General features: G+C 42.8%; 3 protein-coding genes across 5 annotated transcripts in view; 1 reads left to right on the forward strand and 2 right to left on the reverse strand.

Moving 5' to 3' along the window:
- Nucleotides 1-7,853, reverse strand: part of GLT8D1 (glycosyltransferase 8 domain containing 1) — a 13,246-nt gene extending 5,393 nt beyond the window's left edge. Inside the window, exons 1-4 of one of the 3 annotated variants that reach the window (XM_021710880.1) lie at nt 7,720-7,853; nt 2,582-2,719; nt 1,483-1,536; nt 1,303-1,401 (exon numbers count right to left, since the gene is read on the reverse strand). In XM_021710880.1, coding sequence (XP_021566555.1) covers nt 1,303-1,401; nt 1,483-1,498 — 115 coding nt within the window. In that variant the 5' untranslated portion in view covers nt 1,499-1,536; nt 2,582-2,719; nt 7,720-7,853. Of the gene's footprint in view, nt 1-1,302; nt 1,402-1,482; nt 1,684-2,581; nt 2,720-7,692 lie in introns of those variants that run through there. The other 2 variants (XM_008054973.2, XM_008054972.2) reach the window with 2 other exon arrangements.
- SPCS1 (signal peptidase complex subunit 1) lies at nt 4,288-9,861 on the forward strand. The gene is given in 5 exon segments (XM_021710881.1): nt 4,288-4,369; nt 7,804-8,309; nt 8,652-8,711; nt 8,792-8,878; nt 9,368-9,861. Coding segments are annotated over 5 exon segments (861 nt in total). The 3' UTR covers nt 9,494-9,861.
- Nucleotides 9,862-15,208: 5,347 nt separating this feature from the next.
- The window catches only part of NEK4 (NIMA related kinase 4), a 32,387-nt gene continuing 27,646 nt past the window's right edge, over nt 15,209-19,949 (reverse strand). Inside the window, exons 13-15 of the mRNA XM_008054971.1 lie at nt 19,717-19,922; nt 18,635-18,768; nt 15,209-15,334 (exon numbers count right to left, since the gene is read on the reverse strand). Coding sequence (XP_008053162.1) covers nt 15,242-15,334; nt 18,635-18,768; nt 19,717-19,922 — 433 coding nt within the window. The 3' untranslated portion in view covers nt 15,209-15,241. The remainder of the gene's footprint in view (nt 15,335-18,634; nt 18,769-19,716; nt 19,923-19,949) is intronic.

A 19,949-nucleotide genomic window follows, 5' to 3' on the forward strand; every position in this document is an offset into this window, starting at 1 on the left:
GCTACCACGCCCAGCTAATTTTTTGATTTATTGTAGAGATGAGGTCTCGCCAAGTTGCCCAGGCGGGTCTCGAACCCGCAGGCTCAGGCAATCCACTCACCGCAGCCTCCCAAAGGCGTGGAATTACAGGCTGAGCCATTGAGCCTGACTCATTCAAGTAATTTTTATGGAACACTTAGTTTCAGCTGTCATCCATAGGCATAGGAGGTAAAGCAGCAAACAAGCTGCCCTCGTGGATTTGGAATGCTATATTCTTTTCCATAAACTTTCCCACCAGGAACATGTATTACTTTATATATACAACACACATATACACATGTTATAAAACATGCTATGAGAGCACTCAGTTGAGTTCAAGGGAAAGCTATTCTCTTACTCTAGTTAACTATGGTGGGCAGTAATTCAAAAATGAATTTTTTTTTTGAGTTGGGGTCTCACTCTGTCACCCAAGCTTAGAGTGCAGTGGCACGGTCACAGCCACTGTAGCCTCGATCTGCTGGGCTTGGGCAATCCTTTGGCCTCAGGTGATCCTTCAGCCTCAGCCTTCCAAGTAGCTGGAACCATAGGCAGGTGCTGCCATGCCCAGCTAAATTTTTTTTATTGTAGAGACAAGGTCTCGCCAAGTTGCCCAGGTTGGTCTGAAACCCCTGGGCTTAGGCAATCCTCTTGAGCCTTGGCCTCCCAAAGTGCTGGGATTACAGGCGTGAGCCACCACACCCTGCCCCAAAAATGATTTCTGAAAAATACCCCGAAGACTTAAACATCACTCAATACCAACATAGAACAGTATGAACAACTAATTTAATGTAATTTGCAATGTAATTACACAATGTGATTTTTAAATAATCAGTTGACAAGCCTTTATGATTTTATTACTAGAGTCCCGCTGATGCGGTTGCACAAGTTGAAGGAGTTACAGACAAAGGAAAAACCACACTGACACTCTAGTGAAGACAGCAGGCATCAAACACCACAGACACTTGCTTGCCCTCACTTTCCGAAGCCCTATCCTGCTGAAATATGAGCGCATAGCAGCCCACAAAGACCCCTCTTCAGCCTCGATTTGGTGAAAAGGAACAGTGTCAGATCAAACCCTTAGCAAACAATTGCATTACAGGAAGAAAAGTGGGGGTCACTGCAAAAGCACAATGTCTACCCACTAATGCCTTCTCCCAGAGTCTTTTGTAAGGCAGAGGAGCAAGCTTTCTTTTGCTCTAACAGTGACATAACTTAGGATGTGGAATACAGAAAACTTGAGGTCCTCAACAGATTCCAAGGCATTATTAGTAAGAGTTCCCATACCTGAAACCTCATTTCTTAGCAAATTGCTCAAGCCGAGGAAGTTATGATGCAAAACCAATAAGAAGAGAGCAATAGCCAGGACCAAGATGACGATGTTTACTGAAACAGATAGGAAAAACCTGCATTACATCTCGTTACCTTTGATCAGGTATAAAAACATAACTGGTAGAAAGACCATACCTTTACGGAATGACATCTTTTTCTTCTGTCTTATATAAATATTAGTTATTAATCCTACAAAACAAAAACAAGCCCCCAAAGTCAGCAAGTACATGAGAAAGGCCATCAAAATGTCTAAACACTTTTATTTGGGTAGAAACAGGAGGCACACATGGTATTCTGCTAGAAACCCATTTTGAATTAACTTTCCAAGAACCCAATTTGAAATCTGAAATTTTTGGTAGCCATAATAAAGTTATTCCAAGCCGGGCTCGGTGGCTCAGCCTGTAATCCCGCGCCTTTGGGAGGCTGAGGTGAGTGGATTGCCTGAGCCTGCGGGTTCGAGACCCACCTGGGCAGCGAGACCTCATCTCTACAATAAATCAAAAAATCAGCCAGACATGGTAGCGCATGCCTGTAATTCCGGCTACTTGGAAGGCTGAAGTGGAAGGATCGCTGGAGCCCAGCAGGTCGAGGCTGCGGTGGCCGGAAGTGGCCACTGCACTCCAGTCTGGGCGACAGAGTGAGACTCCAACTCAAATATAAATAAATAAATAAAAAATAAAAATAAAGTTATTCCAAGTAACCTTGAAGAAATATATAGCCTTTGCCTTGTATATTATATGTCACAAGATGAAAAGCAAAATATATTCTACTAAAAGGATTACATAGAGTTTAAACCACTAGAAACATTTAAGAATACATTTCTGCCGGGTACAGTGGCTCACACCTATAATCCCAGCACTTTGGGAGGCAGAGGCAAGAGGACTGCCTGAGTCCAGGGGTTTGAGACCAGCCTGAGCAACATGGCAAGACCTCGTCTCTGCAATAAGTAAAAAATCAGCTGGGCATGGTGGCACATGCCTATGGTTCTAGCTACTTGGAAGGCTGAGGTGGAAGGATCACCTGAGCCCAGCGGTTGAGGCTGCGGTGGCTGTGAGTGCACTGTACTCCAGCCTGGGGAACAGAGTGAGACTCCAACTCAAACAAACAAACAAAACCATTTCTATTTAACATTTCTAATTAAATTAGACATAGACTCAGTTGTCTATGACCAAGTAACCTGAGATCTTAGCCTCATCAGTAAAAACATCCCTATTCAGAGTCGAATCCTTGTCACCTTTAACATAAGTGTCCTCAATGAAAAGAACATTACCAAAATTCACTTGACAAAGCCACAGCAAAGAAAAATAGTTACAAAAATTCACAAAATCCAATCTTGCTACAAAAATTTAGAGTGCATTTCTAGCCATTGTAACTACGAAAAATAATAATAAACTGAGGGTGCTATTCTCAAAAATTTTAAATCTGGTAAAGGAAAAATGAACTTCTTCCTGGGGCATCATCTCTCTTAAGAAAGTAGTAAAAGTGGTATCTAATCTTGTCACTCTTCCCTATCTAGTCCTCCCAGCTCATCTGACACTTTCATTTTTTTTTTCAAAACAAATTAATTCCATGGAAACAAGATTGTAGGTGGAACTAAATTTATTAAGCAATTAAATCTATTCAACAATCTCTGAGTAAGATGTTTCCTTAAAGATAGATTTTATGCAGCCAGGATATTTTGAATCTATATTTTAACCTTTTTTTTTTTTTACTTTATCCTCATGCATGGTAGTACCTAACATTTATATATGGATATTAATTTTACAAAGTACTTTCAAACATAGCATATTTCTAAGAATCACAGTAAATTTGTTTAGAGACAGAGTCTTGCTATGTTGCTGTTGCTAGGCTGGCCTTGAACTCTTGGGATCAAGCAATAGTACGCCTCAGCCTCCTGAGTAGCTGGGACTGCAAGCAAAGTAAGTTTGAATTAATTTCATCCTAGATAAATTGTGTGCATATCAGGCACTTGATTTCTCAAGGCCTTTGTAAAGCAGAGATATTTATTATTATTATTTTGAGTTGGAGTCTCACTCTGTTGCCCAGGCTGGAGTGAAGTGGCACACTGACAGCCATTGCAGCCTCGACCTTTTTTGGGCTCAAGTGATCCTTCTGCCTTAGCCTTCCAAGAAGCTGGAACTACAGGCACACGCCACCATGCTCAGCTACTTTTCTGTTTTATTGTAGAGATGAGGTCTCACCAAGTTGCCCAGGCTGGTCTCGAACCCGTGCGCTCAGGCAATCCTCTCACCTCGGCCTCCCAACGTGTTGGGATTATAGGCATGAGCCACCGCACCTGGCCAAAGAAAAATATTTTAAAGAGCTGCTTAAGAAATTGGGAATCAGCCAGGTGAGATGGCTCATGCCTATAATTCCAGCAACTCAGTAAGCTGGGGTGGGAGGATCATTTGTGCCCAGGAGTTCAAGATAAGCCTGGGCAACATAGTGAAATCCTGTCTCTAAAAAGATAAATTTAAAGAAAAACAAAAAACTGGGGCTCACAAACCAGATTACAAATTAGGGGGAAAGAACTCAGACTCCCCAAAGAACAATCTAAACGCATACCCTTCTAGAGAAATATACATGAAATACATCATCTCAACAAACTTCCTCTCTAAAGAATATATGTCATTATATGCCCTAAGCCAGGTGCCTCTATCACATGGTGGGCTATTTAGACAAAGCTCCCAAATGTGCCTGTGATGAGTCAACTTCTACCACAACTGGAGAAAAAAAATTTCACTCAAATTAACCCATTAGCTAATGGTACAAGGGACAATGTTTTAGCTCATCAAATTTCAGTAACAGTCGCAGGTAGAATGATGCTCAAGAGGCACATGCATTTTTGCTATTCCAGTTGACTGGACACAAGGAAAACACAATTCTAACAAGTATCTGATATACTTTAGGTTAGCATGGCAGAAACCATTTGCTCCTAAGATGCTTCCAGTTACCTCCATGCAAAATGTCAAGTATCATGGAGTATGTCTAATCCAAACTTCCTTTCCTGGTGCTATTCCTGGTAACAAAGTTTCCCTGATTTTGTTAGAAGGAATTCTCAAAACAAAATTGCATGTCGACCCAGGATGTATAATAGTAGTTACATTTTTGTAGGAGTACATAATTGTATACAACTTGATCAGCAATACAGCTGGCCCTCCATATCTGCGGGGCACTGGCTCCAGGACCCCCATGTATACCAAAATCCACAGATGCTCAAGTCCCTTATATCATATTACAATTAGCCTTCAAAGCATCTGTTTATTTCAATTTATAGTTTGTTGACTACAAGGATATAAAACCCATGAATATGGAGAGCCAACTGTATTCAATTGTTCAGTATGAAAATACTTTATTTTGTTCAGAAATTATAAAACTTTCACATTCCCAAATCACTTACAAAAACAACCTACCTACACACACACACACACACAGTCAGGCATACCCAGAATTACAAAAGAAACCTGAGAGGAAAACAACTTTTGCTAGCTACCTGAATGTATACCTACATTCTCAGCAGCTATTCCCACTTTTCTGTTTCCCCTTCTGTTACTGTGAATCAAGTACTTCCATAAAAGGTCATTCCACTGGTGTTCTATATCCTTTCTTCATTTCCTTGTTGTTGCACCATCAACCTCTTTTGCTCTCTGATAGATCACACTCATAATTATGCTGTCATGCTCTGGTATCTTCCAGTTAATTAAAAAAAGAGACACCGAGCCAGGTTTGGTGGCTCAGCCTGTAATCCCGCGCTTTGGGAGGCTAAGGTGAGCGGATTGCCTGAGCCCAAGGGTTCGAGACCCGCCTGGGCAACTTGGGAAGACCTCATCTCTACAATAAATCAAAAAATTAGCCGGGCGTGGTAGCGCGTGCCTGTAGTTTCAGCTACTTGGAAGGCTGAGGCGGAAGGATCGCCGGAGCCCAGCAGTCGAGGCTGAGGTGGCCGGGAGCAGCCACGGCACTCCAGTATGGGTGACAGAGTGAGACTCCAACTCAAAAAAAAATAAAAAAAAAGAGCCGGGCTCAGTGGCTCAGCCTGTAATCCCGCGCCTTTGGGAGGCTGAGGTGAATGGATTGCCTGCGCCCGCAGGTTCGAGACCCGCCTGGCAGCGAGACCTCATCTCTACAATAAATCAAAAAATCAGCCAGGCGTGGTAGCGCATGCCTGTAATTCCGGCTACTTGGAAGGCTGAGGCAGAAGGATCGCTGGAGCCCAGCAGGTCAAGGCTGCGGTGGCCAGGAGTGGCCACTGCAATCCAGTCTGGGCGACAGAGTGAGACTCCAACTCAAAAAAAAAAAAAAGAGAGAGAGAGAGACGAGCCGGGCTCAGTGGTTCAGCCTGTAATCCCGCGACTTTGGGAGGCAGAGGTGAGTAGATTGCCTGAGCCCGCGGGTTTGAGACCCGCCTGGGCAGCGAGACCTCATCTCTACAATAAAATCAAAAAATTAGCTGGGCGTGGTAGCGCACGCCTGTAGTTCCAGCTCCTTGGAAGGCTGAGGCGGAAGGGTTGTCGGTGGCTGGGAGCAGCCACTGCACTCCAGTCTGGGTGACAGAGTGAGACTCCAACTCAAAAAAAAAAAAAAAAAAAAAGACAGAGAGAGACGCCATCATTCCTACCCCAACAGACCCAATCCACAGACCCATTTTCTGTTTCCCCTCACTCTAAAAGCTTCAAAGGATTTAAAGTCTTTAGTTCCACTTTCTCCTCTCATCTCTTTAGTCTCCTCCAACCAGACTTCTGTTCCTTCATTCAAACTATTGTGAAAGTCACCAGAGACCCTTTCTGTCCTCCTCTCACTAATCCCCTGAAACCATCAGGCAAGTTCTCCACTCTCCCTCCTTAATTATGAAATCATCTCATTTATTTATTTCTGTCTTTTCTGACCAGAATGTAAGCTGTATGAAAACAAGCTCCAATAAAAATATTAACTAAAACTGTCTGGCAAATGGTAGTAGGCATATGATATTTGTTGAATGATCTTGCTAATTTAGGAATCAGGCTAGTTCTCAGCTCAGAAAGGTAATGCGATCTTTGGTAATAATAATGAAAGAAAACCCAACATAAGGAAAAACACGGATTCCAATGAAACACTCCGTTCAACTGGAACCTGACAGGCAATTTCCTTTTCCCACACCCTTATATTTCAAATACCATAAAGTCTCTACAGTAACTGCCATCATATAAAGTGCATTTGAAGAGAGACAATGCAGAGAAATATATCTATTTATACACACAACAGAAAGTCTGTTCAAACACAGCAATACATTCATAGCATGGGGAGGAGACTGGTATGAACTCTTGCCCATCCTAGTGTCTACCCTCCACATGTGCTGGCTCCTAAGGTCGGAAAAGTGTCCAAGACATCTGCATTTTACTTTTTGGTCTCTGCCACATGGAAAGGTGGAAAGGTACTGAGTTACTTCTTCAACTGCCTACCTCCTGCTTGGTTTTCAGGTTTCCACGTTGCATCTCTCCTGAGCTCCCACAACTCCTGGGCCTCCCTACCCCAGGGCTAATCCAGCTGTTGTATATTTCTAGGGTTGTCTATGGTGACAGGCTCTGGGCCCTAATAAGGCACGAGATTGTTCTTGGTAACAGCAGTATCCTCGGTCCACTGGCACAAACAAGGTGCCTGAGTATTTGTTGACTGCGTGAATGAAGGCAGAGTCTTGCTATGCAGAGGGCAGAAACTGGGATGGTCAAGAGTTTATACTAGTCTCCTTCCCATGCTATGAGTGTATGTATCATTTCCTTGGTGTAGCATCAAGTTGCACACCATCCCCTCCCGGAATGGCTAGAACCCCACGGTCTGTGGTCTAACCCTGCAGAGAGCAAGCTGGGACCCAGAGGCCTGTTTTTCTCCAAAACGCGAGCACCCTACCTAGTTCACGGTAACAGAGGAGAGCCTGACATTTTGAGATCTATACCAGCCTTGAAAGAAGGACTGAGTGAAGCCCTGGCTGGCCAGCATGTTAGTAGGCCGAGTTCAGATGGGGGACTCTCTCTATGCGAGTGCAAGGACCACTTTTCTTTCCGAGAGACTTCTCTTTCTTTCGAGGATGCAGCCTGGAGTAGTCTCCCCGAAATTTTAAGGGTCAGTAGGGCCCCCTTACTCTTAGGAATGATTGGAGGATGATGCTCCGGGGTTCCCGCCACACAGCAATACACGGTTGGGGCTCCGACAAGCAGCACCCCTCAGAAGCTCGCCGCGGCCGCTCTCACCTGCGGCCAGAGGAGGAGCTGCGGCCGCCGCCGCCGCCGCCCGCGCCCCGGCCCACCCTGCCAGCTCAGCGCCAGCGCCGCAGGCCCCGGGACCCAGCCCTCCGCCTGGCCGCCCGCCTACCCGGCACTCTAGGCCGAGGCCGCTCGCCCGCTAGCTCCGTGGCAGCCACGCAGTCCCACCACCGCGAGTCCGCCAGCTGCTCTCTGTCCGCAACCCCGTCTCGCTAAGCAGGCGCTGCGGGACAGTCCCGCTGCCGGGGTCCTCGCAGAGAAAGGCCGTCGTTATGGAAACGTAGCACGCGCCAGCGGCCGTTAAGCCACACGGGCACTGTCGAGGACAGTTTGCCGGCTCGGGGCCGCGGTTCCCGGAACCCAACGGCACCGACGACGAACCCCTCACGGACGCGCGATGCCTCGGCCCAGTCGCCGCCGATACCGCCTCAGACCTTGAGGGCAGCACGTCCAGCAACAGCCAGCTGCGGACGCGCACGTCGTCTAGCGCAGGCGCGGGGCGGGGCCACGGGCTGTCCCTGTGCACCGGAGACTTCCGCTTCCGGAGCCGCGACCATCGCACTCCCGGGCTTGGCGGGCCGGCCGAGCGACGCACAGTGTCTGCTCCTGGCCGCTACGGTCCCTGAGTCTCGATCACCCTCGCTCCGCAGCCTGCCATCTGCATTCCGCTACCCACCTCCGTAGCCAGCCATGCTGGAGCATCTGAGTTCGCTGCCCACACAGATGGTGAGGGCGCGGGCCGCGGATCTCCCCAGGCCTCTCTTGAGCCCGGCAGCTTCGAAGCCCTTGTCGGAGAACCGCGGGTCCCGGCCTGGATGGTTACCGTCCACCCTCTTCCCCGAATTGCTTCTTGGGTCCTCTTCTCTCTTCCCCGGCGAGGATCTCCCTGCCCACTCTCCGTTAGGGTGCTTCATCTCCCCCCGGGAAACCCACAATTTGATTCCTTGCCCAAACCCTTGGCGGAGCCCCTGATGTTGGTGTTGCCTTGTGCCAAAGCTATGAGGTCACGGCAGGCACTGTATCTCCTGCTGGTGGAACCAAATCTTTTTTTACTCTCCTCCGTCCCAGGATTACAAGGGCCAGAAGCTGGCTGAACAGATGTTTCAGGGAATTATTCTTTTTTCTGCGGTAAGTGTTGGTTTTACATTTAATCTTTTTCTTCGCCCCGTTCCTCCGCAGCTTGACTGTTTAATATACTTTGTTTCTAGATAGTTGGATTTATCTACGGGTACGTGGCTGAACAATTCGGGTGGACTGTCTACATAGTTATGGCCGGATTTACTTTTTCATGTTTGGTAAGAAGTTTGTGACTGGGTGTTAGTGACAACTTGGGTCTTCTGAGTAGGGTTGGTTTGGTTGGACCTAGTTAAGAGTGAGAACCAGAGCCAACTCTTCCCTCATCCTTCCTATCAGTGTTTCCCCTTGCTATCTCTGGAAAAAGAGAATGCTAAGTAGTGTTAGATGGTGTGGACTGCATAAAAGTTTCTTTTGGCAACTACTTCAGGTAATAACCTTAAAGTTAAAGCTAGCAGAAATTTTTCAGTGTTCACATTGCCCACCTCAGCGTTCTTTTAGGTCTTAAGGCCATCTGTGTAAACAGTGAGGATGTTCCCATCATCTTTACAGTATTCTGTGTGGATGATGGCACAGAGCCTTCATAGGAATTTCACTTATTTTGTTTGTTTCCTTTGGCATAGGAGTCATTGGGGAACCAGGATTATACATACTGATTTTTTAAAACTTTTAATGGCTATAACTGATATATTTTCTCTGTTCTGGCCCAGCTGACACTTCCTCCATGGCCCATCTATCGCCGACATCCTCTCAAGTGGTTACCCGTTCAAGACTCAAGCACAGAAGACAAGAAGCCAGGGGAAAGAAAAATTAAGAGGCATGCTAAAAATAATTAATTGGGGTTTTCATGATTCAGCACCTGCTTTTGTTTCCTGTGAGCTGAGTTAAACTGCTTTCATTAAAATATGAGCTAAAACCACATATGCTCTTATGGCACAGCTACGTATAGATTTAGGTTCTCTTCATTTCTAACCCATTTGGGTTTTGACTTATAGTTTAGACCCTCTCGTCATAATCTTGCTCTGAAATGGGGAACAGAAAATATGAGTATGCAGTTTCTTTCAGGTATAGATAATGAACAACTGCCTCATAAATGATAGTACAATTTAACAAACAGAGATGCACAATTTAACTATCAAAGTTTTGTAATTCATTATGAGTTGCTTAACTGTTTTAATGTTTCCAATTAAAACTCATAATGCAAGTCTGTGTCCAAAGGGTCTTTTGTTCATTGTTCTGGCAAGCAAGAGTATTAGTAAAAGCCAAAGTTAGAAGTTCATGGTTCTGAAAGTATAAGCACTATTTTTTTATTTTCTGTGCTGCAAGTTCCTACTATATTCGTAACAATAGCACTTACAAAAAAATTTACTAATGTAAATTTTGGCAAAGTAATAGTGATACCACTGAAATAAGGCTATTGTTAAGTAGAAAACACTTAATTCATGCTTTACTTGAGGTAGACCAAAGTAAAAACCTATAAGGCTGTAAATTCCTTTTAATTTTTCCAGAGGGCTAAAGTGGAAAAATGTGCTTAAAGATCTTGCATTAAGAGTGGGAGTGGGTTTGAGACCCGCCCGGGCAACTTGGCGAGACCTCATCTCTACCTTAAATCAAAAAATTAGCTGGGCGTGGTAGCACACGCCTGTAGTTCCAGCTACTTGGAAGGCTGAGGCGGAGGGATCGCCGGAGCCCAGCAGGTCGAGGCTGCGGTGGCCGGGCCGGCCACTGCACCCCAGTCTGGGTGACAGAGACTCCAACTCAAAAAAAAAAAGTGTGGGAGTGGGAAGGTTATTGTAAGTAATGCTGTTTCATAATGTCAGGATATAGGACTTCCAAACTATGAGTTTTTAAAAAAGGAAGCTGGCTGGCACAGAGCCTTCATAGGAATTTAATTCTAGCACTTTGGGAGGCCGAGGCAGGAGGACGGCTTGAGTCCAGGAGTTTGAGATGAGCCTGGGCAACATAGTGACACCCTGTCTCTAATACAAAATAAAAGGAAGCAAATACCGTAATAGTGCAAAATCCACAAAAGATTTTTTAAAAGGTAGGAAAAGGAAGAAGACAAATAAGACCAACCAAATTAGTAAATATATTACACGTGACTAAAAAGTTAGACGCTCCCAGATGGGGTTAAAAATCAAGTTACCTCATGTTCTCAAAATGACATCCAAAGGTTGAAAACAGGAGCAAGGATGTATGAGCTAGATGTAAGCAGAAAGGAGGAGTAACAGTGAAAAAGTCAGATACTTAATATCAGAAAGCATTAAATGGAGCAAAGAGGACTTTTTAGAGCTGTCAAGGTATCACTGTTATGAATCATTATGCATAAACTAAGAAATGAACTGTATAAAGTAGACTGCTGCATAGACAAGGGTTTGGCAAAACTATATTCTTAGTAGACCAACACTCGACCTTTCAGAAATTGGCAGATCAGTTAAGCAATATAAATATGAAGTCTTGCACTTGTTCCTTGTGCCTAAAACATCTTCCCTCAGATATATGAGGGGGAATCCCCCCAAAATTGAATTTATAAAAAAAGTATATTTATTCTTATATATTTAAACTTCCGTCACCTTCAGAGTACTCTCTGTTTACTGCATTACACACCTATTCAGACACTTTTTCTACTGCTCAAAACAGTTTTTGAACTCATCAATTTTTATGCCTTTTAGTGCTTCTGCTGTTTTTTGTTTCATGTCTTCCACCTTGACAAAACTCCCTTTGAAGACTTTTTTCTTTCCGGGGAAACAACAAAAGAAATCACTTGGAGCAAGATCCTGCCCTGTGAATAGGGAGGGTAGGGAACCCTGTACTACAAGGAGCCCACCCTACAAAGAATAATTCCAGGTCTTTTGGGTCTCCCCTTGTATTATGAGTGGCTACGGTACTGAACAATGCAAATATAAAATATTTCCATCACAAAATTGTATCGATCAAGTCTTTTTTTTTTTTTGAGTTGGAGTCTCACTCCATCGCCCACCATCAATACCTGCTGGGCCCAGGCGATCCTTCTGCCTCAGCTTTCCAAGTAGCTGGAACTACAGGTGTGTGCTACCACCACCCAGCTAATTTTTTGATTGTAGAGATGAGGTCTTGCCAAGTTGCCCAGGCTGTTCTCAAACCCATGGGCTCAGGCAGTCCTCTCATTCGGCCTCCTAAAGTGCTGGGATTACAGGCTTGAGCCTGGACAACTTGGTGAGACCTCATCTCTACAATAAATTTTTAAAAATTAGCCGGGCTCGGTGGCTCAGCCTGTAATCCCGCGCCTTTGGGAGGCTGAGGTAAGTGGATTGCCTGAGCCCGTGGGTTCGAGACCCACCTGGGCAACTTGGCAAGACCTCATCTTTACAATAAATAAAAAATTAGCCAGGTGTGGTAGCGCACACCTGTAGTTCCAGCTACTTGGAAGGCTGAGGCGGAAGGATCGCCGGAGCCCAGCAGGTCGAGGCTGCGGTGGCCGGGAGTGGCCACTACACTCCAGTCTCGGCGACAGAGTGAGACTCCAACTCAAAAAAAAAAAAAAAAAAATTAGCTGGGTATGGTGGCGCATGCTTGTGGTTCCAGCTATTTGGAAGGCTGAGGGGAAGGATCAGGTTGAGGTTGCAGTTGAGGCTGCGGTGGCCGTGACCATGCCATTGCACTCCAGCCTGGACGATAGAGTGAGACTCCAATTCAAAAAATATACATATGCTATAAACACGGCATGGGAATAAAAAGTATGATATGAAGGAGATTCTTTTAATTCTAAGAAAATATATACTTTATAGCAATATGTTAGAAAATTTAAGTAACACTGCTGACTGTCCAGAAAGATGCGGACTTGCAAACCATGCAAGAAGAGGTGGATAGTTCAGAGAGACCAACAGTTTACCAAAGATTTGCTACCAACTGGGCATTAGGGCTAGATGGTTTTACAAGTTGAGTTCTAGCAAACCCTTCAAAGTGAAAATAAAAGGTCTCAGAAACCAGGCTGTGAGCAAAGGAGTATTGTTTTATTCACTATATCTCTAGCTCCTGGCAGAGCACCTGGCACATAGTAAAAACTAAATAAAAATGTGTTAAGTAACTATAAAAGGTTTTTTTGTTTTATTTTGTTTTTTAGTCACAGTCTCACTCTGTCACCCAGGATGGAGTGCAGGGGTACAATCACAGCTCACCGCAGCTTTGAACTCCTGGGCTCAAGCAGTCCTCCCACTTTGGCCTTTAAAAGTGCTGGGATTACAGGCATGAGCCACTGCACCCAGCCAAAAGGAACATTTCATGACAGTATCTGTATGTGTGTGTGTGTATAATTTTCAAAGAAAATGAAATATATATATATTTTTTGAGTTGGAGTCTCACTCTGTCGCCCAGGCTACTGCAGTGGCACACTCACAGCCACTGCAGCCTCAACCTGCTGGGTTCCCAAAGTGTTGGAATTACAGCCTTGAGCCACCATGCCCTGCCCTGAAAAATATTGTTAATTACAAAAACTGAATATTTCTGGAACAGTATTCATTTTTAGAGCCCCTTGAGTACAGAAGTAAAAACTTACTAATCAAGACTTGTGTTTAATTTATAAAAACTATTTCCTAGATGGGCATTATTGCTTATTAAACAATAAAATATGTGATATACAATCATACATTTAAAACATGGAAAGATAACCAATATCTTGATGTACATGAAGACAAACTTCAGGAGACAAACATTAAATATATCCCAAATAAATGGACCTGGATTTAGCTTACAAGTTGCTTAACTAGAAAAAGAATTAATGTTTAAGAAATATTTTCGGCCGGGCTCAGTGGCTCAGCCTATAATCCCAGCACTTTGGGAAGCAGAGGCCAAACTACCTGAGCCCGTGGGTTCGAGACCAGCCCAGGCAACTTGGTGAGACCTCATCTCTACAATAAATCAAAACATGAGCCCGACATGGTAGTGTACGCCTATAGTTCCAGCTACTTGAAAGGCTGAGGCATAAGGATCACCGGAGCCCAGCAGGTCGACGCTGCGGTGGCTGTGAGTGTTCCACGGCACTCAAGCCTGGGCAACAGAGGGAGACTCCAACTCAAAAAAAAAAAAAAGTTTCACTGATAGAAAGATAAATCTAACAAAACTAGTATGTAAAAACATACTGATTTACAAAGCCAGTATATCTCTTAGTTTTAATTCTTTTATACTCTAAATGAGGATCACATTAAATGAAAATAAAATATTAAAAGTTCATCAATGCTTAAAAGTCAGTTGCATTTCCTGACCCACCTGGGCAACTTAGTTAGACCTCATCTCTACAATAAATTAAAAAAAAAAATTAGCCGGGTGTGATAGCACGCGCCTGTAGTTCCAGCTACTTGGAAGGCTGAGGCGGAAGGATCGCTGGAGCCCAGCAGGTCGAGGCTGTGGTGGCCGGCAGCAGCCACTGCACTCCAGTCTGGGTGACAGAGTAAGACTCCAACTCAAAAAAAATAAAATAAATAAAATAAAATATAAGTCAGTTGCTCAAGTACTAGATAAAACTTCATATTATTTAAATGTATTCCCAGAACTGTGAATTGACATTTTTAATTTTATAATTGATCAACTGCTCTCTAAGGTTATGAACAATGGCAGGTATTACCACTAGATGTATGTCATTTGTTTCTCCTATTGCTTTTATCACTATAATACAGTATAAAACTTTCTCTTTTTTTGAGTTGGAGTCTCACTCTGTCACCCAGACGAGTGCAGTGGCCACTCCCGGCCACCGCAGCCTCGACCTGCTGGGCTCTGGCAATCCTTCCACCTCAGCCTTCCAAGTAACTGGAACTATAGGTGTGTGCAATCACGCCTGGTTAATTTTTTTTTATTTATTGTAAAGATGAGGTCTCGCCAAGTTGCCCAGGCGGGTCTCGAACCTGTGGGTTCAGACAATCCACTCACCTCAGCCTCCCAAAGCGCTGCGATTACAGGCTGAGCCACCGAGCCAGCTCAGTATAAAACTTTCAATCCTCTATTTCATGACCCTGTTTTCAAGCTAGTTAGTACCTTAAAAAAATAAAGTTCTAAATATAAAGTTGGTGGCTTAAGGCTCAGTAAAATGGTAATCAAACAACAGATGTGTCCTCATAGAGAATATGAAAGCCAAAGTTTTTTTTTTTTTGAGTTGGAGTCTCACTCTGTTGCCCAGACTGGAGTGCAGTGGCTGCTTCCAGCCACCACAGCCTTGACCTGCTGGGCTCCGGCGATCCTTCTGCCTCAGCCTTCCAAGTAGCTGGAACTACAGGTGCGCGCTACCACACCCGGCTAATTTTTTTGATTTATTGTAGAGATGAGGTTTCGCCTGCCCAGGCGGGTCTCGAATCCGCAGGCTCAGGCAATCCACTCACCTCAGCCTCCCAAAGGCGCGGGATTACAGGCTGAGCCACTGAGTCCAGCTGTTTTTTTTTTTTTTCTTTAGTGATTTTGCTTCATACTACTTTGTTCTGTCCATATTTTTTTTTTTCCAGTAAGAAAACCCCAATGAGATATAAAAGGATGGTGAATGGCCTCCAAACAATTGTTTTTGTTTATAAACCAAAAACCTTTGAAAATAAGTCTTAGTTCTGGCAGATTAAAGTATATTCTCAAAAATTCACATTTTCTTCAAAAAATTTCAACTGTTGAGCTTTCACACTGTAAGTTGAATACTTTTCACCCATATGCTCCCGCAAACGTACCTATTTGAGAGACAGATTAAAAGAAAATCAGTATGTAGTAGAAAAAACATTCTATAATCTTAGAAGGGCTTTCCTAGGTATGATACCAAAGGTGGATACCATACAGGAAAATACTAATAGTTCTGTTTATATAAAAAAATTTAAAAATTCAAGATTTAAAAAAAAAGTCATAAGAAATTAAGAGTAAACAATAAACTAGGGAAGATATTTGCAACTTTAATGCCAAAGGATTAATTAATAACATTAATATATAAAGAGTTCTTATTTATTTATTTTTATTTTTTTATTTTTTTTTGAGTTGGTGTCTCACTCTGTTGCCCACACTGGAGTGCAGTGGCCACTTCCGGTCACTGCAGCCTCGACCTGCTGGGCTCCGGCGATCCTTCCAAGTAGCCAGAATTACAGGCATGCGCTACCATGCCCTGCTGATTTTTTGATTTATTGTAGAGATGAGGTCTCGCTGCCCAGGCGGGTCTCAAACCCGTGGGCTCAGGCAATCCACTCACCTCAGCCTCCCAAAGGCGCGGGATTACAGGCTAAGCCACCAAGCCCGGCTAAGAGTTCTTAGAATAAAATAACTCAGTAAAATTAGAATTGATAGAACAACTAAATCCCATAGATAATTTGGCAAATCGAATTATATATGTATATAAAAATATAATTCCTATACATGTACAAAATAGTAATACCGATAACCAATTAGCAAACATGAAAGTCAACCTGACTGGTATTTTAAAAAAATATTGTGTGACACTCAGTATATGTCTGCTCAAATAATTGCTTAAAATTAAAATAACACCTCGTACCTCCTGATACACTGAGGGCACAACATCACTTCTGTGGTATTCCTGCCAAAAATGCATACCCAAAATCTATTCATGAGAAAACATCAGAAAAACCCAAACCAAGGGACATTTTATAAAACACATGGCCTGTACTCTTCAAAAATATTAAAGTCAAGAAAACCAAAGACTGAAGAAATGTTCCAGATTAAGAGACATAACACTAAATAAAAAATATAATCCAGCATGACAGCAAGGAGCTCTGCATACCCCCTATTCTCAAATGAACTGGTGGAAATCTTGTGGGTGATTTGGGAAGTATCTCCTCTTAATGTCTTCAGGAAGAATTTGTGTAGGTCTGGTATTTCTTTCTTAGATGGTTGGAAGAATCCAACAGTAATGCCATCTGGGCATGGAGCTTTCTTGAAGACAAGTTTTATTTTTTCTAGATGCTATGTTTAGGCTTTGTGTAAATGTTTAGAATATCCAAATTCATAGAGACAGAAAGAAATGGTGGTGGCCAGGGACTGGCGGGAGCAGGAAATGGGAAATTTTTCTTTAATGGGTATAATTTCAGTTTTACAAGGTGAAAAAGTTTTGAAGGCAGATAGTGGTGATAGTTGCACAACAATGTGAATGTACTTCATGCCACCAACCTGTACACTTAAAAATGGCTAAAATGGTAAATTTTAAGTTATGTGTATTTTACTACAATTTTTAAAAATGTATATATTATTGAGCTTATAACATAAATAAATGTAACATATTTGCCAATAATATAACAACAGAAGTAGGTGAGCCACCGCTCCTGGCCGTAATGTTGGTTTGACAACATTTACAGATGTGGTATGTATAATAATAATATCACAAGGGGAAAAGGGAATAGGAGTAATGTTTCTATATCTCATCAGAATGTAGTATAAATTGAAGCTAATTCTGGTAAGATGTATATGGTAGACCTTAGAGCAACCATTAAGGACATACCTAAAAAATATACAGTAAAAAAATTAAAGAAATTAAAATGTACATTGAATCAAATGTATTTCTATGCATGTGCAATGAGCAATCCCAAATGGATATAAGAAAATGCCGATTACAATAGCATCAAAAAGAATAAAATAATTAGAAATAAACTTAACAAAAGAAGTACAAAACTTATACTTGGCCAGGCTCAGTGGCTCAGCCTGTAATCCCAGCACTTTGAGAGGCCGAGGCAAGTGAACTGCCTGAGCCCGCGGGTTCGAGACCCACCTGTGCAACTTGGTGAGACCTCGTCTCTACAATAAATCAAAAATTAGCCAGGCATGATAGCGCACACCTGTAGTTCTGGCTACTTGGAAGGCTGAGGAAGAAGGATCGCCTGAGTCCAGCAGGTCGAGGCTGCAGTGGCCAGGAGCGTGCCACTGCACTCCAGTCTGGGTGACAGAGTGAAATGCCAACTCAAAAAAATAAAATAAAATACTTATACTCTGAAAATTATAAAACATTATTGAAAGCAATTAAAGATTAAATAAATGGAAACTATGTTCATGGATTAATACTGTTAAGATGGTGATACTCAAATTGATCTACAGATTGAACAAGAAATCTCTATCAGAATCCTAGGCTGGATTCTTTGTGGAAACTGACAAGCAAATTCTAAAATTCATATGAAATAGTAAGGGACTCAAAATAGTCACGATAGTCTTAAAAAAGAATAAAGTTGGAAGACTCACTTTTCCTGATTTCTTTTTTTTTTTTTTGAGTTGGAGTCTCACTCCGTCGCCCAGACTGGAGTACAGTGGCCGCTCCCAGCCACCGCAGCCTCGACCTGCTGGGCTCCGGGGATCCTTCCACCTCAGCCTTCCGAGTAGCCGGACCTACAGGCACACGCTACCACGCCTGGCTGATTTTTTGATTTATTGTAAAGATGAGGTCTCGCCAAGTTGCCCAGGCAGGTCTCGAACCCGCCAGCTCAGGCAATCCACTCACCTCAGCCTCCCAAAGCACTGGGATCACAGGCTGAGCCACCGACCCCGGCTACTTTTCCTGATTTCAAAACTGAGTATAAAGCAACAGCTTTAAACAAGACTGTGGTAGTGGCATGAAGACAGATATATAGAACAATGGAATACAATTGAGAGTCCAGAAATAAACCCATCTGTCTATAGTCAACTGATTTTGACGAGGTAAAAGAATGGTCTTTTCAACAATGGTAATGGGACAATAGGACAGTCACACATATAAGAATGAAGTTGGAGCTTTACAAAAATTAGCTCAAAATATGACCCAAAGACCTAAATGTAAGGACTAAAATCACAAACCTCTTAGATGTTGGAATATATAACCTCAGATCTGGCAATGGGACAGCAAGAAGTGATTGCTAATGGATACAAAGTTTCTTTGAGGGGGAATAAAAATGTTCTAGCATTGTGGTGATGATTGTACACTTGAGATAGGTGAATTGTGCGATATGTGAAAATGATGTTTAAAAAATTCTGTAACGTAAGTAGCTTGACACAGCTAATGGGACACTCACCTCTCTCTGCAATTCATCATCCTCTTCCAAAAGATCGTACACTTGCTCTAAAAGTTGAACCCCTAGGCCCCGAATTACATCAGCTCTCAAGACTTCAACTATTCTCCTGATCTTTTCAGAACCTGGCATAATAGCTAAAAAGCAATAGCAAAGAAGGAAAAAATAAGTACTTGTACTACTACAGCAAGAACATAATTTTTTTTTAAATTTTAATTTAGAGACAGGGTCTTGCTCTTAACTCTTGCCCAGGCTGGAGTGAAGTGGCATGATCATAGCTCACTGCAGCCTCAAATTCCTGGGTTCAAGAGATCCTCCCAAATTGGCCTCCCAAAGCACTGGGATTATAGGTGTGAGCCACCATGCCTAGGCTGTTTTGTTTTTTTTTTTATCTTAATTTGTGATATTAAAATTCTTTTTCCTTTGAAAAGAGTTCAGTTTAACATCTCCATTTGCATCTTAATGACTAAACATTTATATATGAACTTGAGCTTCATGTCTCACTATCATCTTTTAAACCTAAAAAAATCACAGTAACTGAAGAAAAATTCGTATGAAACACCCCCAAACATTTATCTACTTACATTTATTTTTAAAAATCAATTTTAGCCAGGCACAGTGGCCCATGCCTATAATCCCAGCGCTTTGGGAGGCCGAGATGAGAGGATTACCTGAACCGAGGAGTTCAAGAGCAACCTAGGCAACATAGCAAGACGTCATCTCTACAAAAAAATTAAAAAATTAACCAGGCATGGTGGGTTGGGCCTGTAGTCCCAGCTACTTGGAAGGCTGAGATGGAAGGATCACCTGAGCCCAGCAGGTTGAGGCTGCGGTGGCTGTGAGTGTGCCACTGCACTCTAACCTGGGTGACAGAGTGAGACTCTGGCTCAAAAAATAAATAAATTTTCATGCAATTTTTCAGAAATACATTTGTTGCATAAAACAAGATATGCCTTTTATGGAAACATCCAAATGAAATAATTTTTTAAAACCCCCCAAATTAATAGGCATTAGCTCCCTGATTTGACATATTTCTCCAATAAATACATGCTTTCCAGTTTTCTGTAAAAGAATAAACTAATCACCTGAAGGTAGCTCTTTAAAATGGAGTTCCTCTCCCTCTTCTGCAACTTTGCCATGAAGTACCAGTGTGTCCCGGTATTTCCGATGAAGTTTAAATTCTGACACTGAATTTGGTACTGGGAGATCTTCAGAGCTGTCTTTAGAATCCAGTTTCAGGGTCTGAGTCATCAATTGTACCAAGGTATTCATTTCATTTGTATGACCTTGTCTAAAAAAATTCCCTTGTTATTTAACT

The sequence above is a fragment of the Carlito syrichta genome, unplaced genomic scaffold (genome assembly GCF_000164805.1).
Source record: "Carlito syrichta isolate Samal-C Ts95f unplaced genomic scaffold, Tarsius_syrichta-2.0.1 Scaffold301625, whole genome shotgun sequence".
NCBI lineage: Eukaryota > Metazoa > Chordata > Mammalia > Primates > Tarsiidae > Carlito > Carlito syrichta.